This window comes from Mobula hypostoma, chromosome 9 (assembly GCF_963921235.1).
Source record: "Mobula hypostoma chromosome 9, sMobHyp1.1, whole genome shotgun sequence".
NCBI classification, from domain to species: Eukaryota; Metazoa; Chordata; class Chondrichthyes; order Myliobatiformes; family Myliobatidae; genus Mobula; species Mobula hypostoma.
In genome coordinates this window covers 109,125,390-109,148,744 of record NC_086105.1, presented here as the reverse complement: position 1 = coordinate 109,148,744, position 23,355 = coordinate 109,125,390, and the positions used below count along the sequence as shown (strand labels likewise).

At 40.1% G+C, this 23,355-nt stretch overlaps 1 protein-coding gene and 1 non-coding gene across 2 annotated transcripts; one reads left to right on the top strand and one right to left on the bottom strand.

Annotated features, from left to right (window-relative positions):
• Positions 1-6,476: 6,476 nt before the first annotated feature.
• rnf151 (ring finger protein 151) lies at positions 6,477-20,755 on the bottom strand. The gene is made up of 5 exons (XM_063059562.1): positions 20,722-20,755; positions 17,967-18,010; positions 15,109-15,254; positions 12,032-12,128; positions 6,477-8,126 (listed from the first exon to the last, which is right to left on the bottom strand). Exons 1-5 carry the CDS (start codon positions 20,753-20,755, stop codon positions 8,100-8,102), a joined length of 348 nt encoding a protein of 115 aa, XP_062915632.1. The 3' UTR covers positions 6,477-8,099.
• Positions 20,756-22,958: 2,203 nt separating this feature from the next.
• LOC134352411 (small nucleolar RNA ACA64) lies at positions 22,959-23,088 on the top strand. The gene has a single exon (XR_010019408.1). It is a non-coding gene; the product is annotated as a small nucleolar RNA ACA64 (small nucleolar RNA).
• Positions 23,089-23,355: the final 267 nt, after the last annotated feature.

The window sequence follows — 23,355 nt, the reverse complement described above, 5'->3', positions numbered from 1 at the left end:
TTTCTGCATGTCCAATGCTGTACCTAATGTGTTATTTTGTCTCTTGGGAAAAATTTAAATGCAATCAATTACATTCAAAATAAACTTGGGTTACAGATAATCTTGGGTAATAGCATATACTGAAAAGTTTCAAATCATGCAGCCTGAATTCAAAGTAATTAACTCATTGAAGCTGTTATCAAGTCGAAGGTTTTTTCCCTACTTTCTGATGACCATGAGCATAGCTGGATTTGGTGTCGTCTTCGGAAAATTACTGAGTTTGAGTTGCTTCGTCTTCTAAAAAGGTAGAGTGGAATTTTAAGCTCTTGCTTCATGACAAAATCTCCTAGGTGGACAGGAATATGGGGGGGGGGGTGAAAGTGCATTCAATTTGCAAAGCATTTAAATATTCACTTTGGTACAAACAAACACTGAGAAAGGTTATCTCTAATTATCAGTTGCAAATTTCATTTTTTAATTGGTCCAGTCTATCAAAAATAGATTTGGCTTTTTCTTTCACCAACATGTCAGCATTGTGAAGTCCAGTTTATAATGATAAACAATATTGAAAGGTCTGCTTTCCACAAACTGGAGTATCACCTACCACTCTACAAGGCTCCCCTCCAGCACTTAATTCTCTAACTTCTGCCAACTCCAACAGAATCCCACCACCAAGCACATCTTTCCCTTCCTCCTCCTCCCTACTTTTTGTTTTCCACAGAGATTGCTCCCTACATGACTCCCTTGTCCATTCATCCCTTGCTACTGCTCTCCTTCCTGGCCCTTGTCCTTACAAGTGGATTAAGTGCTATACCTCCCTTACTACTATTCAGGGCCCCAAACAATCCTTCCAGGCGAGGTAACACTTAACCTGAATTATGTTGGGGTCATCTGTATATCAGTGAGACCCAATGTAGATTGGGAGGCCACTTCACCGAGCACCACCAGAAAAAGTGAGATCTCCCAGTGTCCACCCATTTTAATTCCATTTCCCATTCCAAATGTCAGCCCAAGGCCTCCTGTACTATTATGATGAGGGCACACTCAGGTTGGAGGAGCAATACCTTGTACGCTTGAGAGAGCCATGGTTTTCAAGCGATATTGGAAACTTGGTTCAGCAAAAGAGAGACATCTACAACAAGTATAGGCAGCATGGAGTAAATGAGGTGCTCGAGGAATATAAAGAATGTAAAAAGAATCTTAAGAAAGAAATTAGAAAAGCTAAAAGAAGATACGAGGTTGCTTTGGCAAGTAAGGTGAAAATAAATCCAAAAGGTTTCTACAGTTATATTAATAGCAAAAGGATAGTGAGGGATAAAATTGGTCCCTTAGAGCAGCGGTCCCCAACCCGCAAGGCAGGCGCTACCGGGCTGCGAGGAAACGATATGATTTGGCGATAGGAGTCAGCTGCACCTTTCCTCATTCCCTGTCACGCCCACTGTTGAGCCATTACGCACGCGAGGTCATTACCCGCGCGTCATCCATGTCAGGGCGGTAAGAAGATCAACTCCTTGAGCTTGCAAATGACGCCAGGCTGAAAAGTATGTTTGATATAACATCTCTGCCGGCATTCTGGATCAAAGTCAAGGCTAAATATCCGGAGATAGTCAGGAAAGCACAGAAAACATTGCTTCCATTTCCAACATATCTCTGCAATGAATGCAACGAAAACTAAATTGCAGAATAGACTGGACATAAGGAACCCCCTTCGAGTATCGCTGTCTCCCATCACCCCTCGATGGGACCGTCTTGTTGCAGGAAAACAAGCCCAGGGCTCCCACTGATTCAGCGATATTGGTGCGTTGCAATAATTTTATATTTTCATATGAGGAAAATATGTGCTGTGTGTTTGATATCCAAACGTTACTTAAAATGTTATGATGCTATTATAAGTGACTTATATAACCATGTAAGAATTACGGCATGGAAACAGGCGATCTCGCCCCTTCTAGTCCGTGCCGAACGCGACTCTCACCTTGTCCCACCGACCTGCACTCAGCCCATAACCCTCCATTCCTTTCCTGTCCATATACCCATCCAATTTTTCTTTAAATGATTATATCGAACCTGCCTCTACCACTTCTACTGGAAGTTCGTTCAACACTTCAAGCTCCCCTGTCCTCCCCTGATAATTGTCTTATCGCTATATTCATGCGAGGAAAATATGCGCTGGTGTTTAATACTAAATTCGTTAGATAAACCCTTTTAGAAATGAAATTGAGTGTATTAGCCACTTATCACCTATATTCCGGTCGTGATTAACACACCGCCCCGCTGCCGCCGCCGCCAACAGAATCGGCAAAAACAATTTTTAAGAAATCGGGCAACACACATAAAAGTTAACAACAGGAATTCTGCAGATGCTGGAAATTCAAGCAACATACATCAAAGTTGCTGGTGAACACAGCAGGCCAGGCAGCATCTCTAGGAAGAGTTTCAGTCGACGTTTCAGGCCGAGACCCTTCGTCAGGACTAACTGAAGGAAGGTTTAGTAAGAGATTTGAAAGGGGGAGGGGGAGATCCAAAATGATAGGAGAAGACAGGGAGGGATGGAGCCAAGAGCTGGACGGGTGATAGGCAAAGGGGATATGAGAGGATCATGGGACAGGAGGCCCAGGGAGAAGGAAAAGGGTGAGGGGGGGAAAACCCAGAGGATGGGCAAGGGGTATAGTCAGAAGGACAGAGGGGGAAAAAGGAGAGTGAGAGAAAGAATGTGTGTATATAAATAAATAACGGATGGGGTACGAGGGGGAGGTGGGACATTAGCAGAAGTTAGAGAAGTCAATGTTCATGCCATCAGGTTGGAGGCTACCCAGACGGAATATAAGGTGTTGTTCCTCCAACCTGAGTGTGGCTTCATCTTTACAGTAGAGGAGGCCGTGGATAGACATGTCAGAATGGGAATGGGATGTGGAATTAAAATGTGTGGCCACTGGGAGATCCTGCTTTTAAGAAATCAGCACGTAAACGCATGCGCACTGGTGCCCGCGCAAGACTTCATGGTCATTGTTGTCTTTCTCGGGGTAAACCCAACGTATTTGACTGCTACTCTTGTACGTTGGCAACCATACCCCCCTCCCCCCTGGTCTGCCGGTCCGCAAGAGTATTGTCAATATGAAACCGGTCCGCAGTACGAAAAAGGTAAAAGATTGGGGACCCCTGCCTTAGAGAATCAGAGTGGACAGCTATGTGTGGAGCCAAAAGAGATGGGGGAGATTTTGAACAATTTCTTTGGTATTCACTAAGGAGAAAGATATTGAATTGTGTAAGGGAAGGGAAACAAGTAGGGAAGTTATGGAAACTATGATGGTTAAAGAAAAGGAAGTACTGGCACTTTTAAGGAATATAAAAGTGGATAAGTCTCCTGGTCCTGACAGGATATTCCCTAGGAACTTGAGGGAAGTTAGGGTAGAAATAGCAGGGGCTCTGACAGAAATATTTCAAATGTCATTAGAAATGAGGATGGTGCCGGAGGATTGGCATATTGCTCATGTTGTTCCATTGTTTAACAAGGGTTCTAAGAGTAAACTTAGCAATTATTGGCCTGTAAGTTTGACGTCATTGGTGGGTAAACTAATGGAAAGTATTCTTAGAGATGGTATATATAATTATCTGAATAGACAGGATCTGATTAGGAACAGTCAACATGGATTTGTGCGTGGAAGGTCATATTTGACAAATCTTATTGAATTTCTTGAAGAGGTTACTAGGAAAGTTGACGAGGGTAAAGCAGTGGATATTGTCTATATGGACTTCAGTAAGGTCTTTGACAAGGTTTCACATGGAAAGTTAGTTAGGAAGGTTCAATCGTGAGGTATTAATATTGAAGTAGTGAAATGGATTCAACAGTGGGAGATGCCAGAGGGTAGTGGTGGATAACTGTTTGTCAGGTTGGAGGCCGGTAACCAGTGGTGTGCCTCAGGGATCTGTACTGGGTCCAGTGTTGTTTGTCATATACATTAATGATCTGGATGATGGGGTGGTAAATTGGATTAGTAAGTATGCAGATGATACTAAGATAGGTGGCATTGTGGATAATGAAGCAGATTTTCAAAGCTTGCAGAGAGATTTAGGCCAGTTAGAAGAGTGGGTTGAAAGATGGCAGATGGAGTTTAATGCTGATAAGTGTGAGGTGCTACATTTTGGTAGGACTAATCAAAACAGAACATACATGGTAAATGGTAGGGCATTGAAGAATGCAGTAGAACAGAGGGATCTAGGAATAATGGTGCATAGTTCCCTGAAGGTGGAATCTCATGTGGACAGGGTGGTGAAGAAAGCTTTTGGTATGCTGGCCTTTATAAATCAGAGCATTGGGTATAGGAGTTGGGATGTAATGATAAAATTGTACAAGGCATTGGTAAGGCCAAATTTGGAGTATTGTGTACAGTTCTGGTCACCGAATTATAGGAAAGATGTCAACAAAATAGAGAGAGTACAGAGGAGATTTACTAGAATGTTTCCTGTGTTTCAGCACCTGAGTTACAGAGAAAGGTTGAACAAGTTGGGTCTTTATTTTTTGGAGCGTAGAAGGTTGAGAGGGGACTTGATAGAGGTATTTAAAATTATGAGGGGGATAGATAGAGTTGACGTGGATAGGCTTTTTCCATTGAGAGTAGGGGAGATTCAAACAAGAGGACATGAGTTGAGAATTAGGGGGCAAAAGTTTAGGGGTAACACGAGGGGGAACTTCTTTACTCAGAGAGTGGTGGCTGTGTGGAATGAGCTTCCAGTAGAAGTGGTAGAGGCAGGTTTGATATTGTCATTTAAGGAAAAATTGGATAGGTATATGGACAGGAAAGGAATGGAGGGTTATGGGCTGAGTGCAGGTTGGTGGGACTAGGTGATAGTAAGAGTTTGGCACGGACTAGAAGGGCCGAGATGGCCTGTTTCTGTGCTGTAATTGTTATATAGTTATATGCTGTCTGGGTAGCCTCCAACCTGATAGTATGAACATTGATTTCTCAAACTTCTGGTAATACCACCCGCCCCCGCCCCCCCACCTTTCACCATTACCATTTCACTCTCTCATCTCATCTCCTTACCTGCCCATCACCTCCCTCTGGTGGCTCCTCTCCCTTTTCTTTCTTCTATGGCCTTCTGTCCTCTTATCAGGTTCCCTCTTCTTCAGCCCTGTTATGTCTTTCACCAATCAACTTCTGTGTGGGCACGTGGCCAAGTGGTTAGGGCATTGGACTAGCGACCTGAAGGTCGTGAGTTCGAGCCCCAGCCGAGGGAACGTGTTGTGTCCTTGAACAAGGCACTTAATCACACATTGCTGTGCGATGACACTGGTGCCAAGCTGTATGGGTCCTAATGCCCTTCCCTTGGACCACATCGGTGGTGTGGAGAGGGGAGACTTGCAGCATAGGCAACTGCTGGTCTTCCATATAACCTTGCCCAGGCCTGCGCCCTGGAGAGTGAAGACTTTCCAGGTGCAGATCCATGGTCTCACAAGACTAACGGATGCCTTAAAATCAACTTCTCAGCTCTTTTATTTCACCTTTCCTAGTTTTACCTACCACCTTGTGTTTCTTCCTCTCCTCCCCCTATCTTCATAATGATTCGTCTTTATTTCTCCAGTCCTGATGAAGGGTCTCGGCCCAAAACATCGACTGTACTCTTTTCTATAGATGCCTGGCCTACTGAGTTCCTCCAGCATTTTGTGTGTGTTGCTTAGATTTCCAGCATCTGCAGATGTTCTCTTGTTCATTAGTGTGTTTGCATTTTAAATACTGGTTAAGTGGTCATTATAGACCAGAAGATTCTGCTAATAACTATTTCCACAAAATCTTCCCCGAGGACTGGGATGATGGGCAACTTCCTCGCCTAAAACAATATTCCCAGTACTTAACAGTACTGTTCAAAGGTCATAGGCACATATGTATAACTAGGTATAACACATAGGCACATATGTATAACTAGGTATAACACTTGCACAGAACAGTATTTGTGAATGTGAAGCAGAGAGCAAGTTTGTAAATCTGGCAGGAGCAAAGGATGCAAACACGAGGAAATCTGCAGATGCTGGAAATTCAAGCAACACACATAAACATTGCTGGTGAACGCAGCAGGCCAGGCAGCATCTCTAAGAAGAGGTACAGTCGACGTTTCGGGCCGAGACCCTCCGTGTATTAACTAGAAGTTAACTAAAAATGTAATTTATTATGCATGGTTCAATTTAGTACTGGCATTGAAAAGTTAAATGACTGAATTTTTAAAAATTGCAAATTATTTTATTTTTATAAAGCACAATTTACAATAAAGCAAGTTTACTGAAGGAAAGTAATTATAACCTGCACTCATTGTGCTCAAAGACAATGCATTCTCTAGAAGTGAATAGTAACCTCAATAAACTTGATCTCTTCAAGTATTTTATTCAGGTACAATTTGCATTAAACAGACTTCAATCACATTTCTAATTTTGATCTTTGGTCTGCTTCCATCTCAGTGTTTCAAGGAACATCCTTTTCTGGGATGCCATCTACTATCCAAAAGTTGCATGAAAAAATTTAAGATGGTTGGCATAACGGGGTGGGGGGAGGCACGCTGGAGCGGACCCAAATGCAAGACACAGACACTGAAGTACTAGGAACAGGAATTGACTAGAGAGCTGGGACAAGAACACAGACTTGGGCTAGGACATTGGCTAGGCAAGTGGGACCAGGACAAGGGACTGGGAACTAGGAGCCTGGGCTTGGACTCCGAGCCGGAGACTGGACAAGGACCCAGAACATGGGTCTTGACTCGGGCTCGGACCCCGGAACTAGGCAAGGACATGACATGGCTACAGGGCTGGACATGGCTTGGGTTCTTCGAGGCGAGGACATGAAGAGGCTTGGGTTCGAACTCCGAGCCAAAAACTGGACAAGGACCTAAAACCTGGGTCTTGACTCGGGTTCGGACTCTGGAACTAGGTGAAGACATGACGTGGTCTTGGGCGACAGGACTAGGCAAGGCTACAGGACAGAACGAGAGACTCCTGGGCAAGACGAGGGAACTCCATTACAGGGTGAGGGAACGCCAGCACAGGACGAAGCACATGGATAGGATGAGAACACGAAGCCTTGACTTGGTACTTAGGAACAGCCGAGCCTTGGACTTGGGATGACAGGAACCTCGGAACCTTGGAACCTTGGACTTGGGACGACAGGAACGCAGAACTCAGAGCCTTGGTCTTGGGGAGGACAGGAACACAGAGCCTTGGTCTAGAACATGGGAACACGGAGCCTTGGACTTGACAGACAGGAACACAGAGCCGGGATCCCTCCTTGGGAACAGGACTTAGGGCTGGGACTCGTACATGGAATACAGAGCCCAGACCCCTCCTTGGGAACAGGACTTGGGGCCGGGGCACTACACAGAATGCTGAACACGACGAGAAAGTTCCTGACACTAGGTAGCGGCAAACAGCTGGACCTACCTAGCGAAGGCATAGCCACAGACGGTTCCTTATCTTGACACAGCAAGGCTCCAGTCTCGCTCCGGTGGTAGAACTTGACAAGGTTGCGGGGCAAGGCTTCAGAAGGAAGGGAAAGGAAAGGAACAGTCCAGCCTCAGAGCAACGGCAAAGACAGCCTGACTTACCCCATGGAGGTGAGGACAGGATACTGACGAGATGAACCAGCAACCACACTCGAACCCAGGGCCACTTATATTCCCAGCCCCAAGGTGAGCATCAGGTGCCTATGATTAAGCCCAACTGAAACAGGGGACAGCTGGAAGACCTGGAGTCCGGAGTCCACAGACCGGACCATGACAATGGTTACATTGACAAGACAAATTTACTGCACCTTGCTAGCATTCCAGGTGGATTGTTATATACCTATGACTTTACAAAGCCATTTTTGTTAGAAGTCAACAAAAATAAATTTAATGCAATACAGATTATGAGTCAAGAACTTCTGTCAAAGTGGTACATGCAATTCCCCCAAAGACAAATCAGTCAAACTTAAGATAAATAAAGCAGCAACTTTCATGGTCATTTATCCTGGTCCTAGTCCACAGGCTAGCAGGTGTGCTGTTTGAATTCGGTGAACAATTTCATGGGATTTCAGAGAGATTTACTGGGTTAGTTGCCACTACTAGTGATCCATCTTCTTTAGTTGTGGTTCTTGTGGTCACAATGCATTTGAAACATTACAATGCTGTAACAAAAATAATTTCTGTAATCACTGCCTTTAATAGTTTGTATTGCATCTTGGCTCAGCTGTTACCCCAAACCAGTCAATCATTCTTGTCTTCATGTCTTCAAGCTTGTGAGGCACCATTGTGAGGATCATGTATTTTGATTTCTCATGTGCCTTCAATCGCTAGGAAAAGCTCCATTCAATGCAGGTTGGCACTTCCATTGTATCCTGGATAATGGACTAGCTGACTGACAGACCACGGGGTGTGTGGTTTCAGAGCTGTGTGTTAGACATGGCTATAAGCAGCACTGGGGCCCCACAGGGAACTATATTGGCTCCCTTGCTGTTAACCCTGTATACCTCAGACTTTAGATACCACACTCAGTCGTGTCATCTGCAGAAATTCTCTGATGACTCAGGAATAGTTGGGTGTATTAAGGGAGGACAGGAGGATGTATACAGGGCCCTGGTGGAGGACTTTGACAAATGGTGCAAGCTGGATCATCTGCAGCACAACATCAGTAAGACAAAGGAGATGGTGTGGACTTTAAGACTAAGCCTGCACTGCTCCCTATTGATGGTACGGACATGGATGTGGTGAGGATCTACAAGTACCTGGGGGTGCACCTGGATGATAGACTTGAGTGCAGAGGCTGTTTACAAGAAAGGCCAGAGTCGCCTTTACTTCCTGAGGAGACTGAGGTCCTATGGAGTAAACAGGACTCAACGTCACATGTTCTACCTGTCTGGTGTCACCAGAAAAATCTTCTATGTGGTGGTGTGCTGGGGCAATGGCATCAATATGGGTGAAGCCAACAGGCACAATAATTGATTAGGAAGGCTGGTTCTGTTTTTGGAGTCAGACTGGACACACTGGAGGCTGTGGAAGAACAAAAGACTCTACAGAAAATCCTAGCAATTCTAGACAATGTTTCTCACCCTTTGCATGCCACCTTGGCTGAACAGAAGAGCACATTTAGTAACTCGGACAACTGCACTGCTCCAAACAGCACTATATGAGGTCATTCTTACCCTTGACCATTAGGCTCTATACAGATTCAACCTATAGCCGGGGAAGTGATGATCCTTTCTGTTTGAGGTATTTTTTTTATTCTTTCTTGATTCTTTTCTAATATGTGTATATTTGTGCACTTGTAATGCTACTGTGACTCTGTAATTTCCTTTAGGATCAATGAAGTATCTATCTAATACATTCTGCAGCTGTCAGAAAAAAACAGTCTATGTTACATATTGGGAAAGAACTTAAAAGCAAATGAGAGATTAAAAAAAAGACCTTTATACATTCCTCTCTCATTAAAAGCTAGGATTTCCAATCTTCCATTTAAATCAATGCAAATAAATTGCCACAAAATTATGTGAAAAACATTGAGTTTACTGTCTCCCCAGCATGATATGACAGAAAATTTAGCGGTTTCTATGGTTTAAAGTATTAAACGCTACCTTACACAAAATTTAAACTCAATCCTCGTTGCTCTTTTGCAACTATGCTCAGAATCTAATCTATTCTGCAATAATTTGCAATTACTCACCAGCATCTTCACAAACACACGATTCCAACAGCTGCAAGTGATTGTCGGCAGTCAAACTCTGCGGAGTTTCTTCTACTAACTCTAGATGATGGTGCATACTACTCAAGCAGCTTTTAAGAACTGTAATCTTTCCCTTGTATTTTCTTTTAGTGTCCCTGTAACAGTTGTGCTCCTCTAACTGGTTCCGGCTAAGTTGGACTCCACATCCCATCCTGCATGGCTGGTTCCAATGTTCACAAACTTATTTGTGAGCAGCAATGTTCTTATGAAACATTTCAGTGGCACACCCTTCATACCTGCAGCTCACTATTCGATATTCACAAGTAGCTTTGTGCTTTTCATACTGTTTGAGTGGAAAAGTATATATATATATAATTCCGATCCACTTATTAAAATTAATACCAAAGCCGAATCTCTCTAAAACTTTAAATAAGTATTTCCATTCAACTCTGTCAAATGCCTTTTCAGCATCGAGAGACAACACACTGGGGAGTCTTAGAAAAGGATGAATATATAACATTTAACAGTCTCCGACTGCCTACTGCCCAATGGAGTGACACACATTTTGTGTAGCTGCGATTAATTCTTCCTCTTCCCCAGTTTAAACTTTGAATTTTTAACTTTTATTTGTCAGATCTTAAGGGAAATATATTGTTATGTCACAAGCTTTAAGAAGTGGAAATCAGCTTCCTGAATCCAGCAATGGAAAGGGGAAAACTTCGGAAGGAAAATCAGAGGATATGCCTGTTTGGGCTCAGCGTTTAGAACATACACTGATGGCTCTCGACAGGAAAATAGACAACAACACGGTAAAACTTGATGCTACCTCTTCTGAGATGAAGTCGTTACTAGACAGTTTTCAATTTGTGCAGGAAAATATTATCTCATTGAATTCTGATCTTAAAGAGACAAAGCGTCAGATAGCGGATATTTCAGCCCGCTTGGAAAACTCTCAACATAAGATTATCGATTTGGAAGCAAGATCTCGTCAGAATACTGTTCGAATTGTTGGACTGAAGGAAAGATCTGAGAGTGGGGATTAATTGGACTAATTTGCTAACTTGTTTCAGTCTCTGTTTCCAGATATTTTACCTCAACCTCCCGATATTGAAAGAGCGCATAGAATTTTCACTTCGAAATCTCAGGATCTGTATAAAACAACGTCAGTTTAGGTCTGCTTTCTTCGTTTCAAAGTTAAAGACCAAATCATGAAATATGCAAGGAAACACAGAGTTTTTAAATTCAAGGGCTCCAAGATTTGTTTTTATGAAGATTATCCACGGGAAGTTATGGACCTGTGGTCTAAATTCGCTCCAACCATGAAGATAGCCTATGATAAGGGATTATTCCCATCACTTCGCTATCCAGCCCGATTAAAATTATTTCCCAAAGATTCGACTCCACTGTCTTTCTGGATTCCAAAGCGGCATTGGACTATGTTAACTCTATTTTGGTTGCAGCCAAGGTTTGAATGGTTTTAGGTCTGCTGAATAATTGTTATTTCGGAAAGAAAACAAGCTTTGAAGATTTTTGATTTGCTTAAGATGTCCTTTGATCGATGGACTATTTAAAGAAGATGTGAACTTTTTGATGTGACTGATGAATGACTTTTCCGAAATCTGTTTGGTTTACTGAGCAAATTAACACAGTGGACAGATTGTTAACCAGTTTGATTATTTGTTTTTATCCTCTTTTTTTTCATTAATTAAGTGATAGTTTTCATAGTTCATAAGGACTTTAACTTATATATAAATAGTTGGGAGTGCTTAGTAGATAGATATTTAGTTTTTTTCTAAAAACAGTTTTTCATTGGTCATGAAAGTTAAATGGAAATTGGCGCTGATTTTTCTTCGTTAGAGATTACATAGGCATTCTTCTCTGTTTAATTTTTTTTGTTTTGGTGTTTTTGGAGATTGTTTCTGCATTCCCCAGCTTATTTTTAAGGATTAAGTATAAACATTTTTTTAAGACACAGATGAGACAAAATTATCTCATGTTTAAGTTCTTTTCAAAAAGAGCAGAGGCAGAATCAATAATTTGTTTATCAAGAAGCAAATGAGTCCTTTGCTTTGGAAGAGTTATTGATAAGAATTCTTAAACAGTTCCTACTCTTGGTTTAAAGATTATTTCTAAATCTCTTTTGTACATACCAAAATGAAGGAAGAAATCTAGAGGCCTTCTAATTTTTGTTTCCACTCACCCTTCCCACACCCACTTCTAACTTCAGTATCGTTCTAGCAGCATGCTTCAGGAATATACACAGAAACCAATATCTGTTCACAGAAGCCCTCTGTATACTACCCTAGCTTCAGGATGAGAATTTCAACTGATTAGCTTTCAGTTATACCTTAATCAGTAATACCCATAATTTACCTTCATTATTAATCGTCCAATCATGTTGTGAATCATAGGAATCACAGATCGAGTCACACCTTTCACCTTTTTCCTGCAACATGGACAATCATGCTTCCTAGAAGACAATATTACATTAAGCGCAAGGATGTTTGTGATTTATTGCCAAATATATCGCATTCAGTATGCAGAATGTGACCCATTCATTGGCTTTCTATTACAGAGCAGTTGCTTGTACCTTCTACATAATAGCAGTTCTGACTAGAAAAACTGGCTTGTATTTATCTAAAAGGGTGGTAATAAGATTCTTGGTCTTAAGCAAGAGTGGAAATATCAGGACTCCCACTCAGCCAACTGCCGCCATCAATTTTATCACAGGGATTCCAATGCATCACTGTTGATTTCCTCATGCATGTCCTGCAGAGGACGAAAACATCTGCAGATATGCAACACTTAAGCTACCCTTGAACCTGCACAAAAGAGCGAGAGAGAGAGCGCATGAAAGAAACATGCTTACATGGTTTACCTAGGCTTAGAATTCTCCTGATGGCCCAGAGTAATAATTTTAATACTGAAAAAAGTGACACTGGTTTGAATCAGCTGAGTGCCTGTTTTCAAGAGGGAGATTAAATCTTTGGTTTATAAATATGGTATTCTTGTAGTACAGCTTGTAGGTATAATATTTATCTGTATCAGAGTTATACAGCATGGAAACAGATCAATCAGACCAAACAATTAATGCCAACACGGTATCCTCCTGAGTTAGTCTCACTGGACTGTTTCTAGCTAATATTCTAAAGTTTTCCTAACCATCTAAACATTATAATTGTCCCCATCCTTATCACTTCTGCCACTCATCCCATATATCCACTAACCCCCCCCCTTTGAAAAATAGACCTCTCGGGTCCCCTTTAACTCTACTCGCCCCCCCCCATACCTTAAGCCTATGTGTTCTATCTTTAGAATTCCCTACCTTAGGAGAAAAGGCTAACAATATCCTTCAAGCTTTGTAATTCAAGTCCTCTAGTCTCAATAACATTTTCTTCACCCTCTAGTTTCATGTCATCCTTCTTATAGTTTGGAAACTAGGAATGCTTACAATATTTCAGATCACTATCACTACTTTGTACAGCTGCAACATGAGATCTTAGATCTGGGCCCAATCTCCTTTCCTATGAGAGCAAACTCACGAGATTTTGTACATGCTGGAAATCTAAATCTGGTTGCATCCTTAAACAACCTCCTTCGTTGACCATCCCACCACCCCTATTGATGTCAGTGGATTATACTAATCAAGCCACCAGCACTCTCATCAAAATTGTTATTATACATGATATACAAATGAGGACCCAGCATCAATCCCTGCAGTATACCACTGAGCACGTGCCTTTAAACTGGAAAAACAACTTTCCACTACCACCTTCTGACTCCTTCCACATAACCGATTTTATGACAGTTGGCTAGCTTGCACTGGATATCATGTGATCTAACCTTCCAGCCTTGCCTATTATTATAATATGGAACCTTGTCAAAAGGACAACAGCTGGTGCCCTACCCAAAACTCTTGATAAGCTCTTAAAATCACTTCCATTTAAAAAAACACAAATACTGTAAATACAATTGTTGTTTTACCCTACCTTCTTAATGATACAAAGTTACTTAACAGACCGAAAGCCATTCCTCCTAATGCCCTCATGTCCTTCTTGATGGTCTTGTACGTTTGTAATTGGAAAATAATAGCAGCCTGCCAGACATTTGGGTATGTCAGCATCATGAAACCATTCAAACATAAATAGAAATAAACTACCTCCTTTGTCTATAACCTTTACCGAAGAAGTGACTGAATAGCAGTCATACTGAGACTGTTTATTTAGCTGTCTCCCTGAAAACAGCTTATTCATCTTATCAAGTTAATATCAGTTATGAGCAATTCCATTTCTCCAATTAATACTTATTAACTCATTTCTCACATACCCCCATCAACTCCCTTATTTCTCCTGCTATCCACCTACACTATGGATAACTTACAGAAGCCATTTCACCTACTAACCAGTATATATATTTTTTGGGATATGGAAGGAAACCGGAGCACCCAGGGGGAAAACACTCCTGATCACGGGAGAAACAGGCTCATTTTTACAGCATATGGACAGTATTCAAGGTGAGTCTCCGGGCACATGTTGCCATTCTCTGTGTTTCTGTTTTAAGAATCCCAATCAAGTTGGTGCTAAGAATAGAGAAACAACTATATTACAGATGTGATACAAAGTCATAGACAAATCTGAAGTGGGACTTTATAATGGCATCAAAGTAAACACTTAAGCAAATATCTGTATTCCAAAATCTCATGGATGTACATCTGCAAGAGAGAGTCCAATTTTTAAAGTTATAAAGATGAGCATTTTATAACGTGCATCAAGTGGAACATACTGAAGTCGAACTTAAAACAAATTTGATGAAACATTTCACTGTCTATTCCCTCTGAACCCATTTTTAAAATATGACTGACCACAACACAAAATTATCCAGAATTTAGCAATTCCATACAGGGAACGAGGGAAAAACTATTGTACATTTCTATTCAGAAGAATATACTACAATATTAAGCAAAGACACAGAAAAATGCTACTCTTTCTTATGGAAGGATCTGTGTTCAACGATAAATATACCAAAGCCTCTTGCACATTGTTTTACCAAAAATATGTGAATGTGATTTCATAACGATCAAAACAATTCTTTTACTAGGATTAAAGCAAGAGGGGATGAAAGTTGAAAAGGGAAGATACTCAAAACGTAGTCATATGGGTATAAGACAACAGAAACACTTCAAGTTACGCGGAGGCATTTCCTCCAGAAACACCATGTTAGAGTTAGAATACATATAGGAACAAAGGAACCAAGGAACCAAATACATCCTGATAATATTGACAAACTCTTTACTGTTAAATATGAAATACGTGACTAAAAAGGGAAAACATTTTCCCAAATAAGTCTTCAAAAAATGTCTAGATATCTCCAGGTTTTTTATTTCCCCATAGGTTTAAAACCATTTATAAATAATTTTGAAGACAATTTTAAAATTATCAAATAGTTTTTACCTCACAAGCCAGCTTGAAATGCAGCCTTTGCAAAAGACATGTTGGCAGGAGAGCTCTACAGGACCTTTGAGCACACCGTGGCAGATAGTACAGATGAATTCAGGATCTGGTGCATTTACAAATAGCTCGACATCGTATCCAAAATCCTATTTTAAACCAAAATAGAAATGACAAAATTGTAAGTTTGAAACTGAAAGAAAAATACTGTTGAATGTTAACAGGTCAGACAATACAAGAGAAAGAAACAAACTTCAGATTTTCAATCAATGGCTTCTAATTTCAACTAGATGAAAGGTCTGTGCTGGCAATGATAAGTCTGGTTTCTGCTCCACAGATGCTGAACACGTTCGCCTTTCAGCTTCAGGCCTTAAAAAAGAATGGCTACAGAAGAATGAAAAGATAAAAATGCTCACATCAATACTGAGAAACTGAAATACATAAGTCAGAAACTTCAAACAAAAAATAATCAGATAGAATTGGTCGAAGTATCATAGACACTGGAAACAAGTTATATCTACCACGTGGTGTAACACAGAAATTTTGCGAGTGGATTAGGCACAGAACAAATCTGGTCATGGAAAATTAAGCATTTGAGGCAAACATCAAAAATATACACAACCAAAAGTCTGTAAAATCAAGCGGGGGGGGGGGTGGATTGCTGGGCGGCGCCTATTCCGTGTGGTAACTCAATGAATAAACAAACAGTACAACCACAGTGCAAACCCTTCATCCCAAGATGTTATGCCGAACTTTCACCTCAATTTACCCTTCCCTTCCACATAGTCTCCATTTTTCGTTCACCTATTTACGAACCTCTTAACTGTCCGTAATGTGTCTGCCTCTACCACCACCCTTGCGCTCATATCCCACACACATATGTACAAAACTTAATTCTGATACCCCCCCATACCTTACTGTCAGCTTAAAATTATATCACTCCCCCGGCCCATTTGTCATTTTCACCCTGAGAAAAAGTCTCTGGATTTTTGCGAAGACAACAGATGGAGGGATAAACACGCGAAAGAAGTTGAAGCAATATAGTGTAGAGCAAAAGGTGGGCAAGGGCTTGTAGAGAAGGCAGAGGGGCAGCGGAAGAATGAACGAGATAATAAAGTACTTGATGGACAAATGGCCTGAGCCATCATGTCGGTACGCCACAATCTGTGCCTATGAGGGAAGGCAGAGGAGCGGCGGGAGCATGAAGTAGATAATAAAGTACTTGATGAACAAACAGCCTGAGCCACAATCTGTTCCTATGAGGGAAGCCTTTGCCTCTGATGATTGAGGACGCCTGATAAAGAGACTGAGGAACATCTCATTTATATCACGGTCAGTACACTGAAACACTGAAAAGTAATATTTAACCACAATAAAAAAACATAAAAATCGCATTAAATGGAAATAGTCATTTAGTAGGGAAACATACACAGAATGCTGGAGACCATCTAACGAAACACCTCAGACTTTTTTTTACAGTTAGCTCAATTCGACAGGTCAGTTTATGAGTACCTTCTATTTTAAAATAAATTTAACACATAAAATCATATATGCAAGAGTACATAACTTCTTTACAGTCATAGTACACTACAGCCCCTTACCTGTTCCGGCTCCTGGTCCTCAGCCAATTCCATTCTGGTGAAACGTCAATAACTGTATTTCAACTGGATAAAAAGCAAATTCTGTCTCTCCCTGATCAAGTTGTTACGCCTCGACCTCCAATTATATATGTGGAAGCTTGATTAATCTGTTACAAGGCACGTTTCGCTGACAAAATCCTTTGTAACACGCAGGATACTTCTATCTGTAGGCACGCGAACACAGTTGCTGAGCTGAGAATGGGGGGGTTGTACTATAAAACAAACCAACAATGTAGAAGCCTATGGAGTGCAGAGAAATTGTAATGAGTGAATGGAATTGTAATCAAAAAGAGCTGAATGGCACGGGCCAGTCGTGGACACACTAAACTAGAACCGATTGCGCTGGAAGCTGACTGCAATAAAAGGCAAAACACATCTATGTTTAGAAAGGTATTGTGATTAAATGAGTTTTCGTTCTTTGGTACATGGACTAGATAATACAATCCCAATCGAGCCAGTTCTGATATGAAGTGTATCATGGCCAATCTATAATTTCACGTACCTACATTGTTTTTTAAACTTTTAAGGGTTATGTGTTATAAAACCTATTATTTTCTGTTTTGCAATCTTCCATTGCTTTCAGCTGGACAACGTTAATGGGGAGAGGAAGGAGGGAGTTCTACCATAACCTAGACAACTTTTACTCCTTAACCAACACCTAAGATGCAAAATGATTTTGCTACTTATTTTGTTGCAACTTGTTTCAGTTTTCTTTAGGGGAAAAATAGGAAGTCATGTTTTCTAGACGGCAACAGAGACTGCAGTTTAGAGAATGCTGTATTTCACTTGTTTGTAAAGCACTTTATGACAACCTTTTATTCACTTGCAATTCTTTTTTGTTTTGTATTATTTATATACAGGTCCTCCCTCGATTATGAATGCCTGATTTAAGGACAACCTGTACATGCGGACCAGCATTTGAGAACGGGATGGATTTGCCAGTTGCTCCAGGGCCTCAGGCATCATGTGCTGTGTAAGGATTAGGTTGGAGGCAACATCACTGCATTTTGCAGAGACATTTGAAGGATTGAGTTAAATGCTCTGGTTGGCCCTTATTTTTGTAGTGCTGTAGCATTCATTATCACATAGGAGGTATCTTTTAAACTTGGATTAAAAATTGGCACAAATTATGGTATTATTAAGAAATGCTATGTTTGTTAAAGTGATTTTTGCTCCAAATAAGGAGCCTTATTAAACTTAACATCAATATAGCATACTAACCAAGTCTGAGAAAGATAGTTGAATTGGTCCATCAATTCTTTGGTCTGAAATTATAGAAAACAGCAAAGATGAAAGTATTCACTTTTGGTGTTGTTACTATTGGAAGTGATAACAGGTATGAGATCCTTTAAATGATACTGTAAAAAATGTGTATTTTTTCTGGTCTCTTTATTCTTATTAGAACACTAAGCTTGGGTGCTCTTCTTAGTGTTACAATAGTTCTTTGATTAATCAAAATAAACCTTTCTATTCCTGACAACAAGAATTATCTAATTTATTGCATGAGCGAAAATACTTGAAAGCTTTAGGATTAGCCATCTCTTTGGACCAGCCCCAGACAGTACTGGTTGTGATTAAAGGTAAATATGATGCTTTTTCCATCACAGATTTTTGCTTAAACAGTAATTAGTAATCCTCTTTCAATTCTTATACTCCAGACCTCACAGTTCAAAGCCTTTCACTCTTTTGACTCCTATAAAATGCCTTGCAGTCAATGAATTATTTCTGAAGGAATATCACTGAGAGGGACGTTAGATAATTTGCAGTGTGGAAGATGCATAATTAGCCTTAGTAGTGTTTATTTGAAAAATGGCCAAGATTTCACATACTATGATTTAATTGGTAGAATTCATTGACTTTGTATTCTACTAATTAAGCCAAAGCTAACACTTGTCAGAAGATTGTGAGTTCACTATAAGGATAATAGTCTTCCATTGATACATTAACAGTATTGAGTGAATACTATACAACACCAAACTGAGACCTCAATTGGTCATTTGGATAGACCTAAGTTCCTGTGGCATGAATGGAATTGGTTTATTATTGTCACATGTACCGAGGTAGTGAAAATTTTGTCTTGCGTACTGTTCATACAGATCAAATCACTACACAATACATTGAAATAGAACAAGGTAAAATATTAACAGAATGCAGAGAAAGTGCAGTGCAGATAGACAATAAGGTGCAAGATCATAATGAATTAGAATGTGAGGTGAAGAGTCTCTCATGATTTTTGTAACAGCTGAGTAGGAGCTGTCCTTGAACCTGGTAATACAGGTCGACCTTCTATAATCCAGCACCACTGGAACCTGAGGAGTGCCAGATTAGTGAAAATGCCAAATTTCAGAAGGATCACATTAAGCAATAGCTAACCGCCTCATCATACTTTTAAAATATCATGTAAATTAGTACAAGTTAGATAATAATGAAACAGAAATATTAAAGTGAAATTTTAATAAAGTAATATACTCAATAATTGCCCACAGTAATAAACCAATTAATATGCCTCATTACATAAATAAAATTGTTCTAGTATAGCATTCCCTGATCATATTATAAATCACATCCTGGTACCTCACTATCAAATCATCACCCACTATTACAAAACTCTGGTTACTATTCCTTTTTTATGTTTCTCACTAAAGAAACAGATTCAAAACTCCCACACTCTAAGGGAGTGTCTCTATGGTCGGTGTACAGTAAAAAAAAATACAAGGGGTTAGAATTTTCAGTCACCAATGGATGAAGTACTGCCCGACTATTAATGGACCTCAAAGATTTTAATGAAATCACTTTAAAAACTATTTGCCTGTGTCACTATTCTATCATAGACAACAGCAGCCAATTTACTTACTGAAAATTCCCACTCATTACAATAAATACACAACCAAGCTGGTTGCACCATCAATTATCACGGAGGGCTAAACATCGAGCATGACACCAATACCAATTCCACCTGTAATCACTGCACTTTGTACTCAAACGCGCTTTTGTATTTTTAAACAAAATGCTAACAACTGCAAAAGCATAAAGCGTCGTCTCATCACAGTTCCTTAATATGTTAATAAAGATGTGGATGTGAAGTTGATTCAAGTGAAATCAAAGATTTTACAGCTCAATTTCCTTTGATGCATCTTTCTACTGAAGCCTAGCTACATGTGAATAACTCAGACTCTCTTCATAAATCTTAAGTGAAATTTGATTCTCTTTAAGGTTAGGGCTGTGAACTGTTTTTCACGCAAGAAAACAAATACAATCCACTACTGTATGGAAATAAACGCGGTTGCTAGTCCAGTCCGGCTCTTGGCCTAATCAGGGTATCATCATCATTATCAGGTGCCATGCCCAGATTGAGCTTTGACTGCCATGGCCCACACACTCCTGTTTCGAGACAAGTGGATCAATCCATTGGTATTCATTTCCAGCTCTCTGGCTGCTGGCTCCAATGTCAATTGTCTTTGCCTTCCTCTTGCTTTCTTCCCTTCAATCTTTCCCATAATTACCGTGCACTCTAACTCCTCTTTCCTAATCACATGTCCAATGAAGTTACGTTGCCTTTTCATGATCTCATACATTAGTTCTCTTTTTGTGCTTGCTCTGTTCATGACATCCTTGTCAGATATTCATTTCGTCCATGATATTCTTTGTATCCTCTTCAAAAACCACATCTCTGCTGCTTCAATTTGTTTCCTCATGTTACTAGATATTGTCCAACATTCTGATCCATATAACATAACTGGATAAACGTAACATTTCAGTACTCTGAGGCAGGTTGTCATGCCTAGTTTAGTATTGGTCAGTATACTCTTCATTCTCGTAAATGCCATCCCTATTTTTCTTTTGATATCCATGTCGCACCTGCCATCTGATGTCACCCAGCTTCCTAAGTAGCAAAAATTCTGTACTTGTTTTATGTCTTCCCCATTTATTTTCAGCCTGCAGATAGGATTCTCCTTCTTTTTGGATATCACCATACATTCTGTCTTTTTGTGATTGATAGACCGACCCATTTTTGCACTTTCTTCAACAACTATATTAAGTTTTGTAGTTCTTCCTCCGTACTTGTCATCCACGTATCTGAAATTATTGTTTTCACCACCAAGTTTGATCCCCAAGATGTCTCTTATTTTTTGTAATATTGTTTCACTGTACATATTAATCAAATCAGGGGAGAAAACAAACCCTTGTCTAAGGTCTCTCTTGATTTTCGTAAGCTGCCTCACTTCTCCATCTATTCTTACAGCGGCAGTTTGTTCCCAGTACAGATTTCTGATTAGTCGGAGGTTTTTCAAACCTAGATCTAGAGTTTCCTGTAATATTTCAAATTACTTATTGTGCTTCACTTCATCAAATGCTTTTGTGTAGTCGATAAAACAAACAAATCTTTTTGCACTTGAATAGCTCGTTCTTATAGTATCCTTAACATCAATATCGTGTTCATTATACCTTTGTCTTTCACAAAACCACATTGTTCTTTACCTATTTCAGCTTGTATCTTACTTTTAGCCCTTGTCATCAAAATTCTTAGAAGTATCTTGGTGATATGACTCATTAAACTTATGGTCCTATGTAATTCACATTCTATTGCTCCATGTTTCTTAGAAAGAGTAATAAATACTGATTTTTTCATCTCTTCTGGTATTATTCCAGTCTCATTAATGTCGTTGAATAAATCAGTAAGTTTTTCAATTCCGTAATCTTCAAATGCGATAATCAAGAACTGCTGCCTTTCCTTTCTTCATCGTATTTATTGCATTACCAACTTCAAGAATATCACTGGTAAAAAGCTCCTCTGTTCTTCAGGTGGATGTTTGAAAGCAAAGGACGGTACCATTATCATGGCAAAAGATGAGATTATGAACAAATGGACTGAGTATATTCAGGAATTCTTTGAAGACAATCGAGGCGAAAAACCAGAAATTAAGAAGAACATTGTAGGTCCAAGTAATTTTTCATAATCGGGGTATAGAAGCCCCAGAACTCGGCCAGTATTAAACTCCTCGCCATCGATTAGATTCGCATTGGGGACAAAATAAGCTTTATTAATTGGAGAAGGTTGCTTCCCGGCCTGAGCCACCAATTACCGAGGATCTCCCAACAACCTAATTACCTGATAATTTTCCACAGAAAGCCGAGCTGCGGCGCGCGCCACTATTAAAGCTTCTGAGATCTCGCGAGATTAACCAACCGAGATTATCTGGCCCAGACCGAGCATGGAGCAATTCAACGGTCTCAAACAAGCTTGTATTAATGTGTTATTCAGTGTTGGGGTGGGTAACGAGGTGTGGTGACGACGCTGTAGTGGTATAAATCGGTAGCTCGGCGGTGCTGCGGCCTTTTGTGTCGCAGTCTAAGGAAGGTGAGGTAAATGTCTGATAATTCACGGTATAAAACTACAAATTGTAGTGGTTTTGTAGTAGTACACCTCATTATCGAACACGCTTATTTGCAGTATGAGGTGCTGCGTATACGAACATGTTTAATACGTTAAATTACAAAATAGTGCAGAATAATCACGAGCAGTTCAAAATTTAATGGGGGAGATTTTTTTTCTAAATCTTAAGATTACAGTGTGAGTGTTTGCACCTGTTGAGCTTTAATTAAAGAATATATTCTCTTTGTTATCTATGATGTAGTTGTGAAAGCCTTCATTTTACGGTAATAATGCAGTTTAAAGGTACAGAGTATTGTTCTGAACTACAAAATAGTGTAGCACAAAACGAAGTCATATCCATGAATTTTGGTATCTGATAGTGTGTGTGTGTGTGGGGGGGAAGAATGCGATTGTTTTTAATTGTTGAGTGTGGGCCTTTCCCCGATGGTAGAAATGAGAAGAGGCCACATCCCCGATGATGAGGGTCCTTAATGATCAATACCACCGCCTTAAGCAGCAATCTGTTGGAAGAGCGATAAAGGATCTTGACCTGAAAGGTGGTGGATTTTTTTTTTCTCCCAGGCATTCTGCATGAACCGCTGAGTTCTTCCAGCAAATTCCTGCTCCAGATTTCAGCATTTTGATTTAATATGAAGTACATTAAATGGAGTGCTATCATTTGGTACCTCCCACCTGGTGTTGATACCTTTTTACAAGCTACTGTGTATGTGGGTACTTCAAATTTTGGGTTGATATCAGCAGTGACTAAAAGGACAATAAGCAGTGTTTCATGGTGCTGTCATTGTTTACAGTGAGTGGCTTACCAGTTTGAGTGTGGCATACTCTGAAAGTTACCAACAGCATTATCTATTGTTGTTGGTAAGATAAGTGTGCCAAAATTAACTGGTATGCTAAGCTTATTGCCCACTGTTCTTATTTGTGGCTGATAAAACCTGCATACCAATAATTGGACATTAGGGAACGGATGTTGAAAAATCAAAAAATGTCAAAAACCCAAGTGATGATAGGAAAATGGCTTTAATGTTTTAGATTAATGAATTCTATCAGAACTGACAACAAATGTTTTACATTTGGCAGCACAGAAGCAGCCCTTTTGATCTATTGCTGATCAAATATCCTTCTTTCCATCTAAATTTCTGAACTTGCTGGACACTGTCCTGGTTGTGGGCCTAATTTTCTCTTGGTCGTCCAGCCCTGTTCTTGTCCCTCATACTG